We start from the raw sequence: 17,750 nt of genomic DNA on the forward strand, positions 1-17,750 counted from the left end.
AACATCACCAGTTACTGCATGTCCTCTGAAAATCTTCCCTTCAAACACCATGGTCAAAACAAACAAACACACACACACACACACACACACACACACACACACACACCATGTTCTCCCTACCTCTGCACCTACCCAGCCCCACTGGCTCCCAATCCTGATGCACTCCCACAAATCCAGATTTGTATGTTCAATTTCTTCTTTAATATGTAACAGACATCTGAAACTTAGCATGTCCAGAAATAATTATTTTCATTTTAATTCCAGTATAATTAACATACAGTGTTATATTAGTTTCAGGAGTATAGTGTAGTGATTCAACAATTCTGTACACTACTCAGTGCTCATTCAAATACTCCTAATCCCCTTCACCTATTCTCCCCATCTCCCCCCCCCCCCCCCCCCCCCAATCCAACTGCCCCTCTGGCAGCCATCAGTTTGTTCTCTATAGTTAAGAGTCTGGTTTTTTTCTTTGTTCATTTGTTTTGTTTCTTAAATTCCACGAGTGAAATCATACGGTATTTGTATTTCTCTGACTTATTTCACTTAACTTTATACAATATTTATTAGTGTTTATTTTTAAGAGACAGGGTGTGAGCAGGGGAGGGGCAGAGAGAGAGGGAGACACAGAATCCGAAGCAGGCTCCAGACTCCAAGCTTTCAGCACAGAGCCTGACGCGGGGCTCAAACTCACGAACTGTGAGATCATGACCTGAGCCGAAGTAGGATGCTCAACCGACTGAGACACCCAGGCGCCCCTCTACCCTTTAGATCTATCTATGTTGTTGCAAATAGCAAGATTTCATTATTTTTTATGACTAATATCCCACTGTGTATATATACCACTTTTTCTTTATTCATTCATCCATCAGTGGACACTTGGGTTGCTTCCATAATTTGGCTACTGTAAGTAATGCTGCAATATATATAGGGGTGCATGTATCTTTTCATGTGTCTGTTGGCCATCATGTCTTCTTTGAAGAAATGTCTGTTCATGTTTTCTGCCCATTTTAAATTGTATTTTTGGTTGTTTTGTGTCGAGTTGTGTAAGTTCTTTATATATTTTGGACACTAACCCCTTATCAGATAGGTCATTTGCAAATATCTTTTCCCATTCAGTAGGTTGCCTTTTAATTTTGTGAATTGCTTTCTTTGCTATGCAGAAGGTTTTTATTTTTATATACCCCCAATAGTATATTTATGCTTTTGTTTCTCTTGCCTCAGGAGACATCTAGAAAAATGCTGCTCTGGCTGCTGTCAGAGAATTACTGCCTGTGCTCTCTTCTAGGATTTTTATGGTTTCAGGTCTCACATCTATGTCTTTAATCCATTTTGACTTTATTTTTGTGTATATATAAGAAAGTGGGCCACTTTGATTCTTTTGCATGTAGCTGTCCAGTTTTCACAGCACCATTTTTTGAAGAGATTCTTTTCCACATTGCATATTCTTGCTTCCTTTATTGAAGATTAATAGATCATATCATGGGTTTATTTATAGTCTCCCTCTTGTGTTCCATTGATCTATGTATCTCTGTTTGTGCCAGTACCATACTGTTTTGATTACTACAGCTTTGTAGTATACCTTGAAATTTGGGATTGTGATACCTCCAGTTTTGTTCTTTTTCAAGATTGCTTTGGCTATTCAGGGTCTTTTTTGGTTCCATAGAAATTTTAGGATTATTTCTTCTAGTTCTGTGAAAAATGCTCTTGGCATTTTGATAGAGATTGCATTAAATCTACAGATTATTTTAGGCAGTGGAAACTCCCAGTCTGTGAGCATGGAGTACCTTGCCATTTGTTTATGTCATCTTCAATTTCTTTCATTAGTGTTTTATAGTTCAGGGTATAGATCTTTCACCTACTTGGCTAAGTTTATTATTAGGTATTTTATTATTTTTGGTGCAATTTTAAGTGGGGGTGTTTTCTTAATTTATCTTTCTGCTACTTCATTATTAGTGTATAGAAACGCAGTGGTTTTTTGTATATGGATTTTATTAGTTCTGGTTTTTTGGTGGAGACTTTAGGGTTTTCTATACATGGTATAATGTCATCTGCAAAAAATGAGTGTTACTTCTTCCATACCAACTTGGATGCCTTTCATTTCTCTTTCTTGTCTGATTGCTCTGAGGCTAAGACTTCCAGTACTGGAATAAAAGTGGTGAGAGTGGACATGCTTATCATTCCTCATCTTAGGGTAATAGCTCTGTTTTTCAACGTTGAGTATGATGTTAGCTGTGGGTTTTTCATGTATGGCCTTTATTTTGTTGAGGTATAGTCCCTCTAAAACCTACATTGTTCAGAGTTTTTATAATGAATATTGATTTTGCACTTTGTTAGATGCTTTTTCTGCATCTGTTGAGATGATCATATGGTTTTTATCCTTTCTCTTGTTGATGTAATGTATCATGTTGATTGATATACAAACATTGAAACATCCTTGCATCCCGGGGGAAAAAGTACCACTTGATTGTGGTGAGTGATTTTTTTAAATGTATTATTGAATTCAGTTTGCCAATATCTTGTTCTCGACTTTTTTATCAATGTTCATTATATTGGCCTGTAGGTCTCTTTTTTTATAGTGTCTTTTGGTTTTGGGATCAGCATAATGCAGGTTTCAGAGAATGGATTTGGAAACTTTCCTTCCTCTTCTATTCTTCAGAAAGGTTTAAGAATTGGTAACTAATTCTTCTTTAAATGTTTGGTAGAATTCACCTGTGAAGGTGTCTGGTACTGGACTTTGTTGGGAGTTTTTTGATTACTGATTCAATTTCATTGGTGGTAATTGGTCTGTTCAAATTTTCTGTTTCTTCCTGATTCAGTTTTGGGAGATTATATGTTTCTAGGAATTTATCAATTTCTTCTAGGTTGGCATATAATTTTGTTGGCATATAGTTTTTCATAATATTCTCTTACAATTCTTGTTTATCTCTGTGGTATCCATTGTTATTTCTCCTCTTTCATTTTTTATTTTGAGTCCTCTCTCTTTATTTTTTATTTTTGATGTGTCTGGCTAGAGGCTTATCAATTTTCTTGATCTTTTCAAAGAACTAGCTCCTGGTTTTATTCATCTGCTCTGTTGGTGTGTTAATTTTCTATCTCATTTATTTCTGCTCTCTTTATTATTTCCTTCCTGCTACTGGTTTTAGGTTTTGTTTGTTCTTCTTTTTCAAGCTCCTTTAGGTGTAAGGTTACATTGTTTAGTTGAAATTTTTCTTGCCTCTTGAGTTAGGTCTGTATTTGCTATAAACTTCCCTCTTAGAACAGCTTTTGGTGCATCCCAAAGATTTAGAACCACTGTATTTTCATTTTCATATGTATTTTTTTATTTCCTCTTTGACTTCTTGATTGACCCATTCATTATTTAATACCATGTTATTTAACCTCCACATATTTGTGTTCTTTCCAGACTTTTTTTCTTGTGGTTGATTTCTAGTTTCATAGTGCTGTGGTTGGAGAAGATGCATGGTATGACTTCAGTATTTTTTAATTTGTTAAGACTTATCTTGTGGCCTAATATGATCTATTCTGGAAAATGTTCATGTGCACTTGAAAAGAATGTGTATTCTGCTGTTTTAGGATGGAATGTTCTGTATATATCTGTTAAGTCCATCTAGTAAAACCGTTTCCTTATTGATTTTGTTTGGGTGAACCATCCATTGATGTAAGTGAAGCATTAAAGTCCCCTACTACTATTGTATTACTATCATTATGTCCTTTATGTCTGTTATGAGCTTTTATGTTTTTGGGTGCTTCCATGTTGGGTGCATAAATATTTACAATTGTTATATCTTCTTGTTGGAGTGTTCCCTTTATGATTATATAGTGTCTCTTGTTACAGTATGTTTTGAGTCTAATTTGTCTGATATAAGTATTGCCACCTCAGCTTTCTTTTCACTTCCATTTGCATGATAAATGCTTTTCCATCCCTTCCCTTTCAATCTCATGTGTCTTTAGGTCTAAAATGAGTCTTTTGTAGGCAGCATATAGATGGGTCTTGCTTTTTTATCCATTCCACCACCCTATGTTTTTTGATTGGAGCAGTTAGTCCGTTTACATTCAAAGTAATTATTGATAGGTATGTACTTATTGCCATTTTGTTACCTGTTGTTTTTGTAGTTCTTCTCTTTTCCTTTCTTCTCTTGCTCTCTTGTCTCATGGTTTGCTGGCTTTCTTTAGTGATATGCTTAGATTCTTTTCTCTTTATTTTTTGGATATCTATTACCAGCTTTTGATTTGTGGCTACCATAAGGTTTGTATATAACATCCTGTGCATATAGCAGTCTATATTAAGTAGATGGGTACTTAAGTTTGAACCCATTCTAAAAGCAGTAAAATCTGGGGTGCCTGGGTGGCTCAGTCGGTTAAGCTTCCAACTCTTGATTTTGGCTCAGGTCATGATCTTACGGTTCATGAGATGGAACCCCACATTTTTGGGCTCCATACAGACAGTGCAGAGTCTGGTTGGGATTCTCTCTCTCCCCTTCTCTCTGTCCCTCCCCTGCTCATGCATGTTCTCTCTCAAAATAAATAAACTTTAAAAAATAAAAAAAATAAAGGTAGGAAATTTTTACTCCTAAAGGAGTAAAATTTTACTTTCTACTCAGAGTCTCCTTTAACATTTCTTTTTTTTTTTTTAATTTTTTTTTAACGTTTATTTATTTTTGAGACAGAGAGAGACAAAGCATGAACGGGGGAGGGTCAGGGAGAGGGAGACACAGATTCCGAAACAGGCTCCAGGCTCTGAGCTGTCAGCACAGAGCCTGACGCGGGGCTCAAACTCACGGACCGCGAGATCATGACCCGAGCCGAAGTCAGCCACTTAACCGACTGAGCCACCCAGGCGCCCCCCCCCCCCCCTTTAACATTTCTTATAGGGCTGGTTTAGTGATCATGAATTCCTTTTTTAAAAAAAAAAATTTTTTTAACGTTTATTCATCTTTGAGAGACAGAGACAGAGCATGAGTGGGGAAGGGGCAGAAAGAGGGAGACACAGAATCGGAAGCAGGCTCCAGGCTCTGAGCTGTCAGCACAGAGCCCAACTTGGGGCCTGAACTCACGAACCGCGAGATCATGACCTGAGCCGAAGTTGGATGCTCAACCGACTGAGGCACCCAGGCGCCTCATTATCATGAATTCCTTAAAAAAAAAAATTTTTTTTTTTTAATGTTTATTCATCTTTGAGAGACAGAGCATGAGCGGGGAAGGGGCAGAGAGAGGGAGACACAGAATCGGAAGCAGGCTCCAGGCTCCAAGCTTTCGGCACAGAACCCAACGAGATCATGACCTGAGCTGAAGTCAGATGCTCAACTGACTGAGCCACCCAGGTGCCCCGTGATCATGAATTCCTTTAACTTTTGTCTGTGGAAACTCTATCTCTGTCTTTCAATTCTGAATGATAGCCTTGCGATTAGAGTACTCTTGGTTGCGGGCTTTTTTCTTCTTTCAGCACTTTGAATATGTCATGCCACTCCCTTCTGGTCTGAAAAGTTTCTGCTGAAATACCAGCTGATAGCCTTATGGGGCTTCCTTTGTATGTAGCTGTATTCCTTTCTCTTGCTGCTTTAAAAATTCTCTATCACTACTTTTTGCTATTTTAATTACTGTGTGTTTTGGTGTGGCCCTCCTTGGGTTTAGTCGGGGGTGCTCTGTGTCTCCTGGATCTAGATTTCTATTTCATTCTCGATATTGGCCAAGCTTTAAGCTATTATTTCTTCCAATAAGTTTTCTGCCCCTTTTTTTCTCTCTCCTCTTCCTGGGATCCCTATAATGCAGTGTTATTACACTGGATGGTCTCACTGAGTTCCCTTAATCTACTCTCATTTTTTATTAAGCTCTTTTCTTTCTCCTGTTCAGCTTGATTGCTTTCCATTACTCTGTCTTCCAGGTCACACATCCATTCTTCTGCTTCCTTTAGTCTGTTTGTTCCCTCTAATGTAATTTTAATTTCTAATTGCGTTCCTCATCTCTCTGGTTTTTTTATGTTGTCTATCTTTGTTGAGGGTCTCAGGTTCTCTCTTTTTTTTTTTTTTAAACTTTTATTTATTTTTCAGAGAGAGAGACAGAGCATGAACAGGGGAGGGGCAGAGAGAGAGAGAAGGAGACACAGAATCTGAAGCAGGCTGTAGGTTCTGAGCAAGCTGTCAGCACAGAGCCTCATGCGGGGCTTGAACCCACAAACTGTGAGATCATGACCTGAGCCGAAGTCGGATGCTCAACCGACTGAGCTTCCCAGGTGCCCCTGAGGTCCTCTACTCTTAAGTCCAGTATCTTTATGACCTTTACTTTAAAGTATTAATCAGGCATATTACTTATCTCCAAGATTTTAGCTATTTTTCTGTAACTTTGTCCTATTAGTTAATTTGGGACCTACTCCTCTGTCTCTTCATTTTGCCTTTGTGTGTCTTGTTTCTATTAGGAAAGTCAGTTATGTCTTCTGCTCTTGAAAGTAGTGACCCTAACAAGAAGAGGTCCTATAGTGCCCTACAGTGTAGTGTCCCCTGTTCACCAGAATCTGGCACTTCTGGGGTGTCTCCTCTCTCTGTTGCATGTGTCTCACTGTTCTGGCTGAGCTGTTTTTGCCTTCAGTCCAGTTGTCTGCTATGGCTCTTTGCCTGCTGTGGGCAGGGTTTGGTCCCCTGTGTTAGGGGGTTAGTCTGGGCTGCCTTGGGCTTAAGTTGGAATAGACCAGGTATTTTCCAGAGCTACAGGAGCACCACACTGCAAGGCACTCTGTGTTGTCTCCTGAGAAGTTTTTGTTGGGGGATGGGGCCTATAGTCAGACTAAATATTCCCAGCACACTCCTGGGGCCACAGACTGCTGTGTGTGGTTTTCTTCCCCTCTCCCCAGGGCAGGAGTTGCTTTGCAGTGGTGCTGACCCCTGTCAGGCCTGCTTGCATACTGCCATGCTTGTGGCATTGCTTTGGATGCACTCAACAAGGCCAGGTTGGGAGCTGGGTCTACAGGAGGCTATGGGGCAGGGCATGCTGTTAGCAAGCTAGGTAGAGTGCTGCACTGGTTCACACGGGTATACCTGTATGTAGGCTGGGGGTTGGGGGAAGGAAATGGTGCCTGCCAGTTCGTTTGTTCTTAGAGAAGTCTCCCAAAGATCTCTGCGTCTCTAGCACATGCTCAGAGATTAGTAAATAAATCTCCCTCCCTTCCATATACTACAGGCATTTTTCAAACTGCTGCTTCTATGCTGTATCTTGGTGGGGCTATTTGTTATGCTGTCTCTTTAAGGGCAGAGACTTAGTTTCCTATCAGTCTCCGGTTCACTGATTTTCAAAGTTAGAGGTGTGTTAAGCCCCTCTGGTTTTCAAACCCAGATGTTATGGGAATTCATCTTCCCCAGGGCAGGTGCCCTGTGCCTGGGTGCCTGGTGTAGGATCTGCTCCTCTCCCCTCTGGGCCCACAGCATCCCTCCCTCAGGTACCACAGGCCCATTTGGCTTCCAACTGCATCTCTGCCTTTCCTCCCTTCTTCAGTGTGGCCTCTTTCCTACATTTAGCCGTGAAAAGTCTGTTCTGCCAGTCTATAGATCATTTCTGGGTTATTTACACTGATGTGGGTATTATCCAGGTGTATCCATGGGATGAGTTGAGCCTAGGATTCTCCTCGGCCACCATCTTCCCTGGAAGTCCCTGGAATAAAATTCTTGATTTTCCCCTTAAAGCTGTTTACACTCTCAATCTTTCCCAGCTCGGTAAATGGCATAACCATTTACCATATTGTTTAAGCCATAAATCCAGAGGTCATTCTTAATTCCTGTCTTCCTCTCACCACCATGTACAACCATGAGCAGGTTCCATCCACTCAACCCTTAAAACATAGATCTGTCCACTCCTCTCCATTTCCTCACTCTTCTCATCCAGGCTACCACCACTGCTCTCCAGAACTACTGCAGTACATGTCCTAACAGTCTCTCTTTCTCCATGCAACCAGAGTGATCCTAAAAAACACATCAGATCATGGCACCACTGCCCCAAGTTCCAAAAGCTAATTCCCACCACACTTCTCTGTGATGCTCAGGCCTTCCTATTCCTCAAACAGACCAAAGCTCACTCCTACCCAAGACCTTTGTGCTACCTGTTCATTCCACCTGGCATAGTATCCCCCATATTTTCTGCACAGCTGACTCCCACTTGTCATTCAGGTCTCCACTACATGAAGCTTTTCCTGGGCCGCCCAATCTGAGGTAGATGCCCAGGCACTCAAGCATATACCTGCTTTTAATTCTGTGTAGTATTTATTGATGGAGATTTGTTCATAATCTATCTTCCCCCACAGAACTGTAAATTAAATGTCCAGTTTTCAGAATATTTTTTGGATTATCTCTTAGACTGTTGTAATTCATTCTCACATGGGCTGGATAAATCTGTTCAAGGCAGGTGCCTCCATCAGACTTTACTCTGGTCCCCAAAGACTTCTTCCAAGAGAGCACAACTGGGATGGATGCCATGGGGGCTCATAGAATATGCATCTAAAACCCTTCACTGAGAAATGATGAAAATATACAGTGAATAATACTGATGTTCTTTAACTGCCTCAGCATCCCATCCCCCTCAGCTGGTGTCCATGTTCCATCTCCCTCAGGTCTATTTGTTTATTACTCAAAAATATTCCATGATTCCTAAGAACATGTGAAGTCCTCCCCACAGCTTTGTGGAGATACAATCAAATCATGCTGGAAGGTAGCCAAAGGGCATGGATCCCACAGCCTTCCAGCAGGCACGAAAGTTCACAATGCAAGAGAAATGAGGCCTTCCCAGGCTACCTTGCTCCAGCACTCCTGAGCTGAGCACATAGCCAGGGCCAGGGCAGATGTGGAAAAGATGAGGCAGCAATGTGGGGAAGAACTCCCTGCGAAAGCCCTGCCTAAGAGCATACAGCTCAAGCCTCACCCACGAGTGGCCTTTTTTGACTTTGTGTGCACAGGGGCTAAAATGGTTTTAACTGTTTTACAGCTCAGTTCAGTTTGGTCAAGGCTCAGCCTAACTTGGCCCTGCTTACCTATTTACCCTCCAGTCTCCCACTCTGCAAACTGCAAGCTCTCAACCAGCTCTTTCTCCTTGCCTCAGGGGCTTTGCACATGCTATTCCCCCTCTCCCTGCCCCCTTGCCAGGCAAACTCTTGCTCATCCTCCAGCTGTTCAGATATTACCTCATTATTTTATAATATCCAATAAGTATGTATTGTGTGCCCACTATTATTTACTGGGTTGCCAGGAGCTTTTCTAAGTTTGGGGGAAACAGTGACAAAACAAAATTCTACACTGCAGTGTAGGATGAACTAATAAACATGAGATAATGTAAGTGGCACAAGGATTATAAAGAAAAGAGCAGAAGAAAAGAGCAGAAAAGTTAGGATGCTATTTTGTATGGGGTGAACAGGTGAGGAGGTGGTGTTCGAGCTGCAACCTGAATGACATTAGGGTATAAGACATGCAGGTGTCTGGAGAAAGGCATTCCTGCCGAGCAGATGATGTGAGTAAAGGCCCTGGGTGTAGGCTTGGCATGCAGGGAGAAGCAAAGCCAGAGTGGCTGGGCTTCACCTGAAGGACTTAGGGTTTACTTTGTGATGGAAACCACTGTAGGCTGGAGAGGTGGGGAGTGACATAACCTGGTTCACCTCTTCCAGGAAGTCCCCTGGCTCCTTGACCACAGAGCACCCTCTCTTCCTCCTTCCCCCTTCTCAGTACTGAAGTGCAGAATTCTGTGTTTGCTCTCCATCTGTGTGCCTTCAAGAGCAAAGGCTGAGTCTCATTCACCATCCACCCCTTGAGTGCCTTGCATATAGTCCTTATACAATAAATGTGTATTAAAAGGACAAACACAAGATTCTCATGTATCAATATCCCTGCAGTCCTGTCAGAGCATAGCATTGGTTTCCAAAAAGTTTTAAGAAGCATGTTTGCACCCGAGTACAGGTACCGTATAACAGGCATCAGCCTTTCTGTTTTAAAGCAGATCGACCCCTCTGAACAAAAGACTCTGGCCAATCTGCCGTGGATTGTGGAGCCAGGACAAGAAGCCAAGAGAGGAATTAATACCAAGTATGAAACCACAATTTTCTGATACTCACCATCCTCCTGTCCTCGCGGTGCCTTGCACGCTGAGCAGTCCCGGAGCAGGCTTCCCTTCGCGCCTCCGTTTCCACCCAGCCCAGGAGGAAGACTGCTCTGTTTGTGTGGCCTTGTCACGGGCGAAAGGCCGCTGGCCCTTCCTGGGGATGTTCTTTCTGCACCAGTAACAGAAAGTGTGCAACCAAGACTTTCCAGCCGTAACCCCTGAGAGGCACGAGTTGAGGTTTTTTGCTGACTCTCCTGACTCCCCTCCCTACCACCACCCAAGGTATTTCTAATGACTCTGCCCCCAACACTGCTTTGCTGAATTTGGGGATAATACCTTTAAAAAAAAAAAAGTACAGGGGATTTCTAATACTGCCTAAAAGTATAAAAATCTTGGATTTTTCAGTCAGCAGTTTTAAAGGTAGAATCAGAACAGAACTACCCCCATAAAACACCTGTAAAATCGTATCACTGAGCATCATTTCATGCATAAGGACAAAAACCACCCCCATGATTGCCAGGAAATCCTGTTTCCCAATTTCTATATTTGTGGATTTTATATGTAATAAACCATGTCAGATAAAGAAAAACTTTACATCTATGGATTGATTCAAAACTTAAGAATGATTCAAAACAGGAATTTATTATGCACAGAAAAATGTGTCTTGTATTAAATATTTTTATTAAAAGAATGTTTCATTAATGCACTGATAAGAAAAGTAGGTTAGTTGTGAGGGATGTTTCTGGTTTCATTTCAAATGACTAAATTTTTACTGCTACCACTGAGAGGACTGGCTTGGGTGTGGCAAAGTACTGATGACGCTCCCCAGAGCAGGAGATTAGGGCAAGCAGACTGGCATCCAACCGAAAGTGCTGATGCAGCCATAAGCTGCAAAGATTGTTTTTTTTTTTTTTTAACCTTCACAGTGTTTTAAAGAAAACGTTAAAAAAAAAAATCTAGGGCTCCTGCTGTCAAGATTTCTGTCATGGAAACCTTGTTTGAGAAAGGTGTTAATAAAATTCTATTGCAAAAATTTTTCTAGAAAAAATACAAAAAAAAAAAAAAAAAAGAGAGATTCCAAAGTAATAAAACTCTTTTCTTGAAATAAATGTTTGCTTACTATTTGATTAAATAAAATTTACTTACATTTCTTTAAGGTATTTTAATTTTTTTAATGTCTCTGTGGAGTATTTGTATGATACCATAATGTATATTTATGTAGAATCAAATTATATAAACAGTACCAATATCATTATAGAAAAAAATAACATTTTAACGTATATTGTTCTAACTGATCATATTGTGAATCATTTTGAAGTTCATTATAGCGATATTGATAAATTGTGGGATTGTCTTAATGTTTTTTTTATTAACCAATATTATTTTAAACTTGAGGCTTATCAGTTATTCATCAGTTGGTGAGTTTTAAAGAAGGATAACTAAATTTTGTTTCAAACTGACAAATGTATATGGATTTAGTTCAGTGTTGAAGAATTTTAATACAATATTAAATTACTTGACCTGAACAGTTCCTTGTATATATTTTGCCTATTCACTGTTGATATGTATGTAGTAAATGGAGAATAAAATAACACTGAAATATGGTACCAAAAGGTAATTGTATAGGAGCAAAGTAAATAGTAGCTTTGCTGAAACAGAAACATGTGTAAATATGCTTGGGCTTCCAGTTATAAATTTTGTAATTTTTGTCATTATTTATATCCTATTAAAAAAAAGCACACAAAATAAAACAAATTGTACAGCCACCGGTGCTTGGCATCGTTCTGTGAGCACCTCCCCACTTCCATTTAGAATCAAAACCAAAGGCCTAGTCTCCTCAGCATCCATACTAAAGGTATTTTTTAATTGGCCAAATTGAGAAAACTTGCTCATTTCTAAGTTGAACCAGTCTGATAAGGATACTTTCACCTTTAAAGCTTAAATTTCAGCCAAAACAATCCCCATTGCCTTTAAATATTAAAGTAGGCTATAAAGAAGAATCGCCAAACAAATTTCTAAAAGAGCAAGGGCCACCCAAGTAGATTGCTTGTCTCAGACAATGCAGATAGCACGTTTGGAAAAAATCTACATGTTTATCTCTGTCAGCCCGGGGTACCATAACAAAATACCATAGACTGTGTGGCTAAACAACAAACATTTTTCACATTGCTGGAGGCTGGAAAGTCCAAGATCAAGGTACCAACAGATAGGTTTCACTCCAAAAGCTCTTCTCTTGGTTTGTAGGCATCTGCCATCTTACTATGTGGTCACATGACCTCTTCTTTTTATGTGTGCAGAGAGTGGGGGGAGCAGCAAGCTCTCTGGTGTCTACCCTTATAAAGGCACCAATCCCATCCTTGAGGGCCCCACCATCATGACTCCATCTAACCTAATTATCTCCCAAAGGTCCATCTCCTAATACCATCACACTGGAGGATTAGGGCTTCAACGTAAGAATTTTGAGAGGACAAAACATTCCATACACTTTATCCATCCTTCCATTTTCCTAAAACATACGTGCCAGCTGCAAGTCAAGTGATATAAGGCCACGCTAGAGAAACTGGAAAGATCAAAGATTCACATTCCATATCCTATGACTTTCAGGAGATCTCCCCTGCACTGCTGGATCTGTTACTCTGAAACACTAAAACAATCTTGGGGTGCTACAAGCCTGCCGTGCTGGTAGCAGACGCATGCAAAGGGCTTTGAAAACACAAGAAACAATCTGAGATGGGGTAACATTCAGAGAGGCAGAAAGGACAGGTTTCCTGAAGAAAGATTTGGGCTGGGGTTTTGGATGGTAATGCTTCAGGGTGCCTGGATGGCTCAGTCAGTTAAGCGTCCAACTTTGGCTCAGATCATGATATCGTGGTTTGCGGGTTCGAGCCCCACACTGGGCTCTCTACTGATAGCTCAGAGTCTGTGGCCTGCTTCAGACTCTGTGTCTCCCCCCTTTCTGCCCCTCCCCCTCCCTCTCTCCCTCTCCCTCCCTCTCTCTCTCTCAATAATAAACATTAAAACAATTTTTTTAGAAGGTAATGCTTCAACTGGGCTAGTTTGCACTCCCCCCCTCCTTTTTTTTTTTTTTTTAAATCTTTGCTAACTACCAGGTCAGCAGTCCTCCTCTCTCTGTGGATCAAATGCTTATTTGTATCCATTACGGTCCCAGCATGAAGCAGATGGCACACTCCAATTGGGACTATTTTAGAGTTTAATAAATAGAATACTTACATAGGTGTTGGCAGCATGTAGGGAAACAGACGGGTGAACAGTGTCCCTGGGCTGGTAATTGCCTAAGGGAGAATGGGAAGGGAGAAGGCTGTGTGGAGGAGGCTGCCAGACAGGCTGAGGGACATGGCCAGCTGTGGTGGCCCTCTAAGAGGGAGCCAGGAATTAAAACACCCTGATCTCACTCTCCACCCTGCATTACCTGAACCCAGAAGCCCAGGACAAGGAGCCCACTGATATGGTCTACACAGGACAGGGAAGAGGGAGGAGAGCTCTAAGGGGCAAACAGAAGAGTGCTCACATAATGAAGAAAGGATTTGCAGCTAATTTCTTGAAGGAGAAGTCTGACACATCACTAACTGCAGTATCCATAGGGGATAGGGATCCCTTCCAAAAAAGGACTTAAATAACTCATTTTTTTCTTAAATTCTATCCTATGATAAATTTGGATGAATGAACCCTATAAAAATTATGCCTAGTTAATCCATTAATAAGTTATGGCAGTGATTCTTCTCAAGATATACCAGATTTTCTGTTGGACTAGTTAGGAATATTACTGGTGCATATAATGCTTGGATACAATGGGGCAGAAAACAAGTCTTAGATAATGAACACATGGCCAAAATCTCAAAAATAAAAATTCACAACTGGACCCCAAGTAACTGCTCCTAAACTACTTCTGGAAAGAAATGAAAATCTGATAAGTGGGCTAGCCTCCAGACTTCATTCTTCTCCCACAGAATTAGAATATAATAACCATGTTCAAAAGTCTATATGGAATAAAGCCTTTTTAAGACATTAAGTTTTTTAGTTCTTTTTATATAAGGTATTCACTGAGTAGGTTTCCTATGAAAATTAAGAGATCAGACAGAACACATTTTCTTAAACTATAATTGGAGAACCAGCCAACATAGGCCAGCGGAGTCTACCTGCACCAATGCTCCATCAGGCTGGGCCCCTACTGCATTCCTGTCTCCCCCAATACCCAGCACACCCCACACTCATTTGCGGCTATCTGTGCCCCAGCTTCCCCCAGAAACCAGCTCCAAAGCAGGCAGAGATTCTCCTTAGGCCTGTTGCCCAATCACTATCCTGCATACTGTGAAATTCCATTAGTATCCAAGAGACAGGACTTATTTTTGTGGTGGTATTAACCCTAAGAATTTGGTGCGGACCTGGGAATGCCAGTTCTACTGTTTCCTCTCTGCATCCCAGGCCAATCTACTTACTTACTTGAGAACTTGCTCTGTTAAGCATGGCACCATTTTACTTAGAATTGCTAATGCAAAGATGATCATTCCTGACCCAACATACTGTACTCTGTATAATTCATAAAGAATCAGAACTATAAATTATTTATTATCAAAATAGCTTTTGTTTTACTTCCCAAAACCCCAAAGAACTATGTTTATAAAAGCTACACGAGCATTTAACTTTCCAAGTTAATGACCAAGGACATAAAGACTTACATCAGACTGAAACAGAGACTCTCCATTTAACAGCTGCAGTAGAATCACCCCAGCTGAAGGTGGCAGCCATAGCAGCTGAGGTTTTCTCAAGGGTTCAGACAACTGAGGAGCACATGTGTCGCAAAACAGACTTCACAAGCACAATGGAACTAATGCACATCTTCCGAGTCCTGCCATTTAGGAAACCTCTAAGTTATGTCTCAGAGGACGTAATGTAAAAGCTGAGCTGGAGTCATTCTTACTCGTGACATGGTAATAAAAGCCATTCAAAAAGCCATTCAAAAGCAATCCATATTCAATACTCAATTTAATTGTCCCCTGGATGTCTCAGTGCCTCAATCAAGCATCCCAACAGCTGCTCCCTGAGGAGCCTGCAGCTCTCCCTCTTACTGCCTCTCCTCAATAAGACATGTGAGAAGGGAAGTCAAGATGCCTCCAAGAAGCAACATCAGCTGTTTTCTGGCATTTGAGAGGTTGATTTCGCTCCAACTCTCAAAAGTGCATGCTAAGTTTTCTGAGAAAAAAAAACAAAAACAAAAACCCCAATGTGCTAAGTGTTGAGTCAAGGGAGATTGGGAAAGGAGAAAGGCACAAAAAATTCAGGAATACCATTTTAACAGGCCATTCCTCGGGTGTGTGGCTGGGTAGGGAGGTGGAAGGTTGCAAACTCAGCTGCCTTCAGGGCCACACAGGTGACATGAGTGAAGGGGGCATTGTGGTGATCCACAGAACACCTGCCTCATCTCAGAGGGCAGCTGCTACTTACTTTCAGTAGATCGTTGCCAGGCAGAAATGACCCTGGGTCAAAAGAGTTTCTAAGAAATCAGGATTTATGCAAAATCACCAGGTTTTCAAATGGTGGCAACAAATTCAGGATTATAAAAAATACATGTGGGCCAAATACAACTCATCTGTGGGCTGGGCGTGATCCATGCCTCACTTCTTTGTGACTTTCTGAGATTCCATCAGGTTTCAACAGCCTCACAGCTAGATGTCCAGTTACTTATCAGAGGAGGAACAGTGTGTTTGTGGCTAGAGTGAGGGGGTGGAGGAGGCAGAGACGCAGAATCACTGACATTTTTTGAACTACTCTTATACACCAGGTTGGTTTATTCAGTAGCAAGAACTGAATTCAGGGACTAGTAGCAAAAACCAGAAATAACAGGCTCTTAAAACATGGAAAGGTTGAATTTTTTTTCTCTGTAGCTTGAATTTCAGATACAGTACAGGGCTGGGATGGCTGGAATGGTAGCTCCACAAGCTACTTCTATATTCCCACTGTATCAATCCTTAGCATATGGCATCCATCTGGAAGGTCACCTCATGATCACAAAATGGCTGCTGGAGGATCATCTAGCACATCCACATTCCAGACAGTAAAAAGAATGGTAAGGACCAAAATTCTCCTCCCTCCCAACTGAGTAAGGCAATCTTTTAGGAGCTTTCCTGGAAGCTTCACCTCACAGCTTCTAATTACATATCATTGGCCACCCCTACAAAGGCAGCTGGAAAATGTAGCTGTTGATTTTAGCTAAGCACATTGCAGCTCCCAACAATCCAGGAGTTGATAGTGAGGAAAAGGGAGAGACTGGATATGAGGATGGCCACCAACAGTGCCTGCCATGATGGGAATCATCACATCCCTAGGTAAAAAGTGAAAGCAAGCACACAGAGGTGAGACATCTGGACAGAGAAAGGCATGACTAGAGAAGGAATTGATGGTAATAACCCTATAAGAGTTGCTCTATAAATTAGCCATCAAATCCAAGTAGGAAATATCCTCACATCTGTGTTAATATAATATGCACACCAAACGTCTGTGCTGCCCAGCAACACGCCTGAGAATGTCATGGCAGAGCAGGTGTGAAGGAACATACCATAAGCAGCCATCACAAGTGCAGTGGCAGTTGGACAGGAGTAGAACTAGCAATGGCCTGGTCATCAAGCTTCTCAACCTCCACTGCACTCTGGAATACTGCACTGGGGAATTTTAAGACAATACGGACGCCTGGGTCCCATCTCCAGAGATTCCGAATTAATTGGCCTGGTTAGATAAAGTCCAGGTTTGAGGAAGTTTTTAAGTTTCCCAGGTAATTCTAGGTGCGACAAGTATAAGAAGCTTCACTCCTGGATGGATGAGGCCCTCCTGATCCCCTGAGACGTTGGGCAATCCATGTAAGTCTCCACACCAGAGGCTCCCTAGGAAACAGGTCCTTGAGACAATTAAAACATTTGCTGAAGGTCACACAGCTAGGACGTTATTACAGCCAGGATTTGAATTTGGATACACTTGACAGCCAAAGCCAGAGTTCCACCACATGCCCAAGCACCAGCCCAAGCACCAGCCCAAGCACCAAGCCTAAGGTCTTCCCATTCTCATTCCCAATCCTCTATCACTCACGGGTGCATGCCTATCCAAAGAGAAGAAAGTTTGAGACAACTCGGAAGAAAGCAGATGACAGCTTTCCTGCTGAGCAAAGTCTGTCTCCTGGGTGCTAATAGCCAAGAAGACAGATCTACCATGAGGTAGAAAAGGATTCCTAGAGAAAGCAAAAGTCATAGGGTCCCACCTTGTAAACCATGGAAATGTGGGCAGCAAAGGAATGGAGTTTTGTAGCTGAGACCGAAGATGATAATGCCATTGAGACCTATGTCAGGTGCTTGACATATTTTTCAAGCTTCACAAAAAACTCTGTAATTAAGTGTTGTGGTCCCTATTTTACAAATAAGGAAACAGACTCTGAGAGGCTACACCTTTTCAGATGAAAGGAAAAGGAGAAAAGGAAATGAAATTAAGGTGACAGGCACATGGATCCACTAACTCCAGGGCTGCCACTAATTTGAAATGAACACCTTAAGAGTTCCAATGTAGAAACAGGCATCTCCAGGGAACAGACCATGGTAGGGCTGCCACCTCCCCTGCTCAATGTCGGAATCATCTGAAAATTGAGACCAGGTTGGGTAGTGGCCAAGTGCCGACAAATCCAA

The 17,750-nt window shown here is 41.5% G+C and overlaps 1 protein-coding gene across 17 annotated transcripts in view; it reads left to right on the forward strand.

Annotated features, from left to right (window-relative positions):
• Positions 1–11,591, forward strand: part of ANKS1B (ankyrin repeat and sterile alpha motif domain containing 1B) — a 1,105,230-nt gene extending 1,093,639 nt beyond the window's left edge. For 12 of the 17 annotated variants that reach the window (XM_025926383.2, XM_086712565.1, XM_086712563.1 and 9 more), the window contains one exon: positions 9,961–11,591. In XM_025926383.2, coding sequence (XP_025782168.1) covers positions 9,961–10,071 — 111 coding nt within the window. In that variant the 3' untranslated portion in view covers positions 10,072–11,591. Of the gene's footprint in view, positions 1–9,944 lie in introns of all 17 variants that reach the window. The other 5 variants (XM_086712564.1, XM_025926384.2, XM_025926386.2 and 2 more) reach the window with 2 other exon arrangements.
• The last annotated feature ends 6,159 nt before the right edge of the window (positions 11,592–17,750 follow it).

The sequence above is a fragment of the Puma concolor genome, chromosome B4, assembly GCF_028749965.1.
Source record: "Puma concolor isolate L17-30 chromosome B4, mPumCon1.1.hap2, whole genome shotgun sequence".
Classification (NCBI taxonomy): Eukaryota; Metazoa; Chordata; class Mammalia; order Carnivora; family Felidae; genus Puma; species Puma concolor.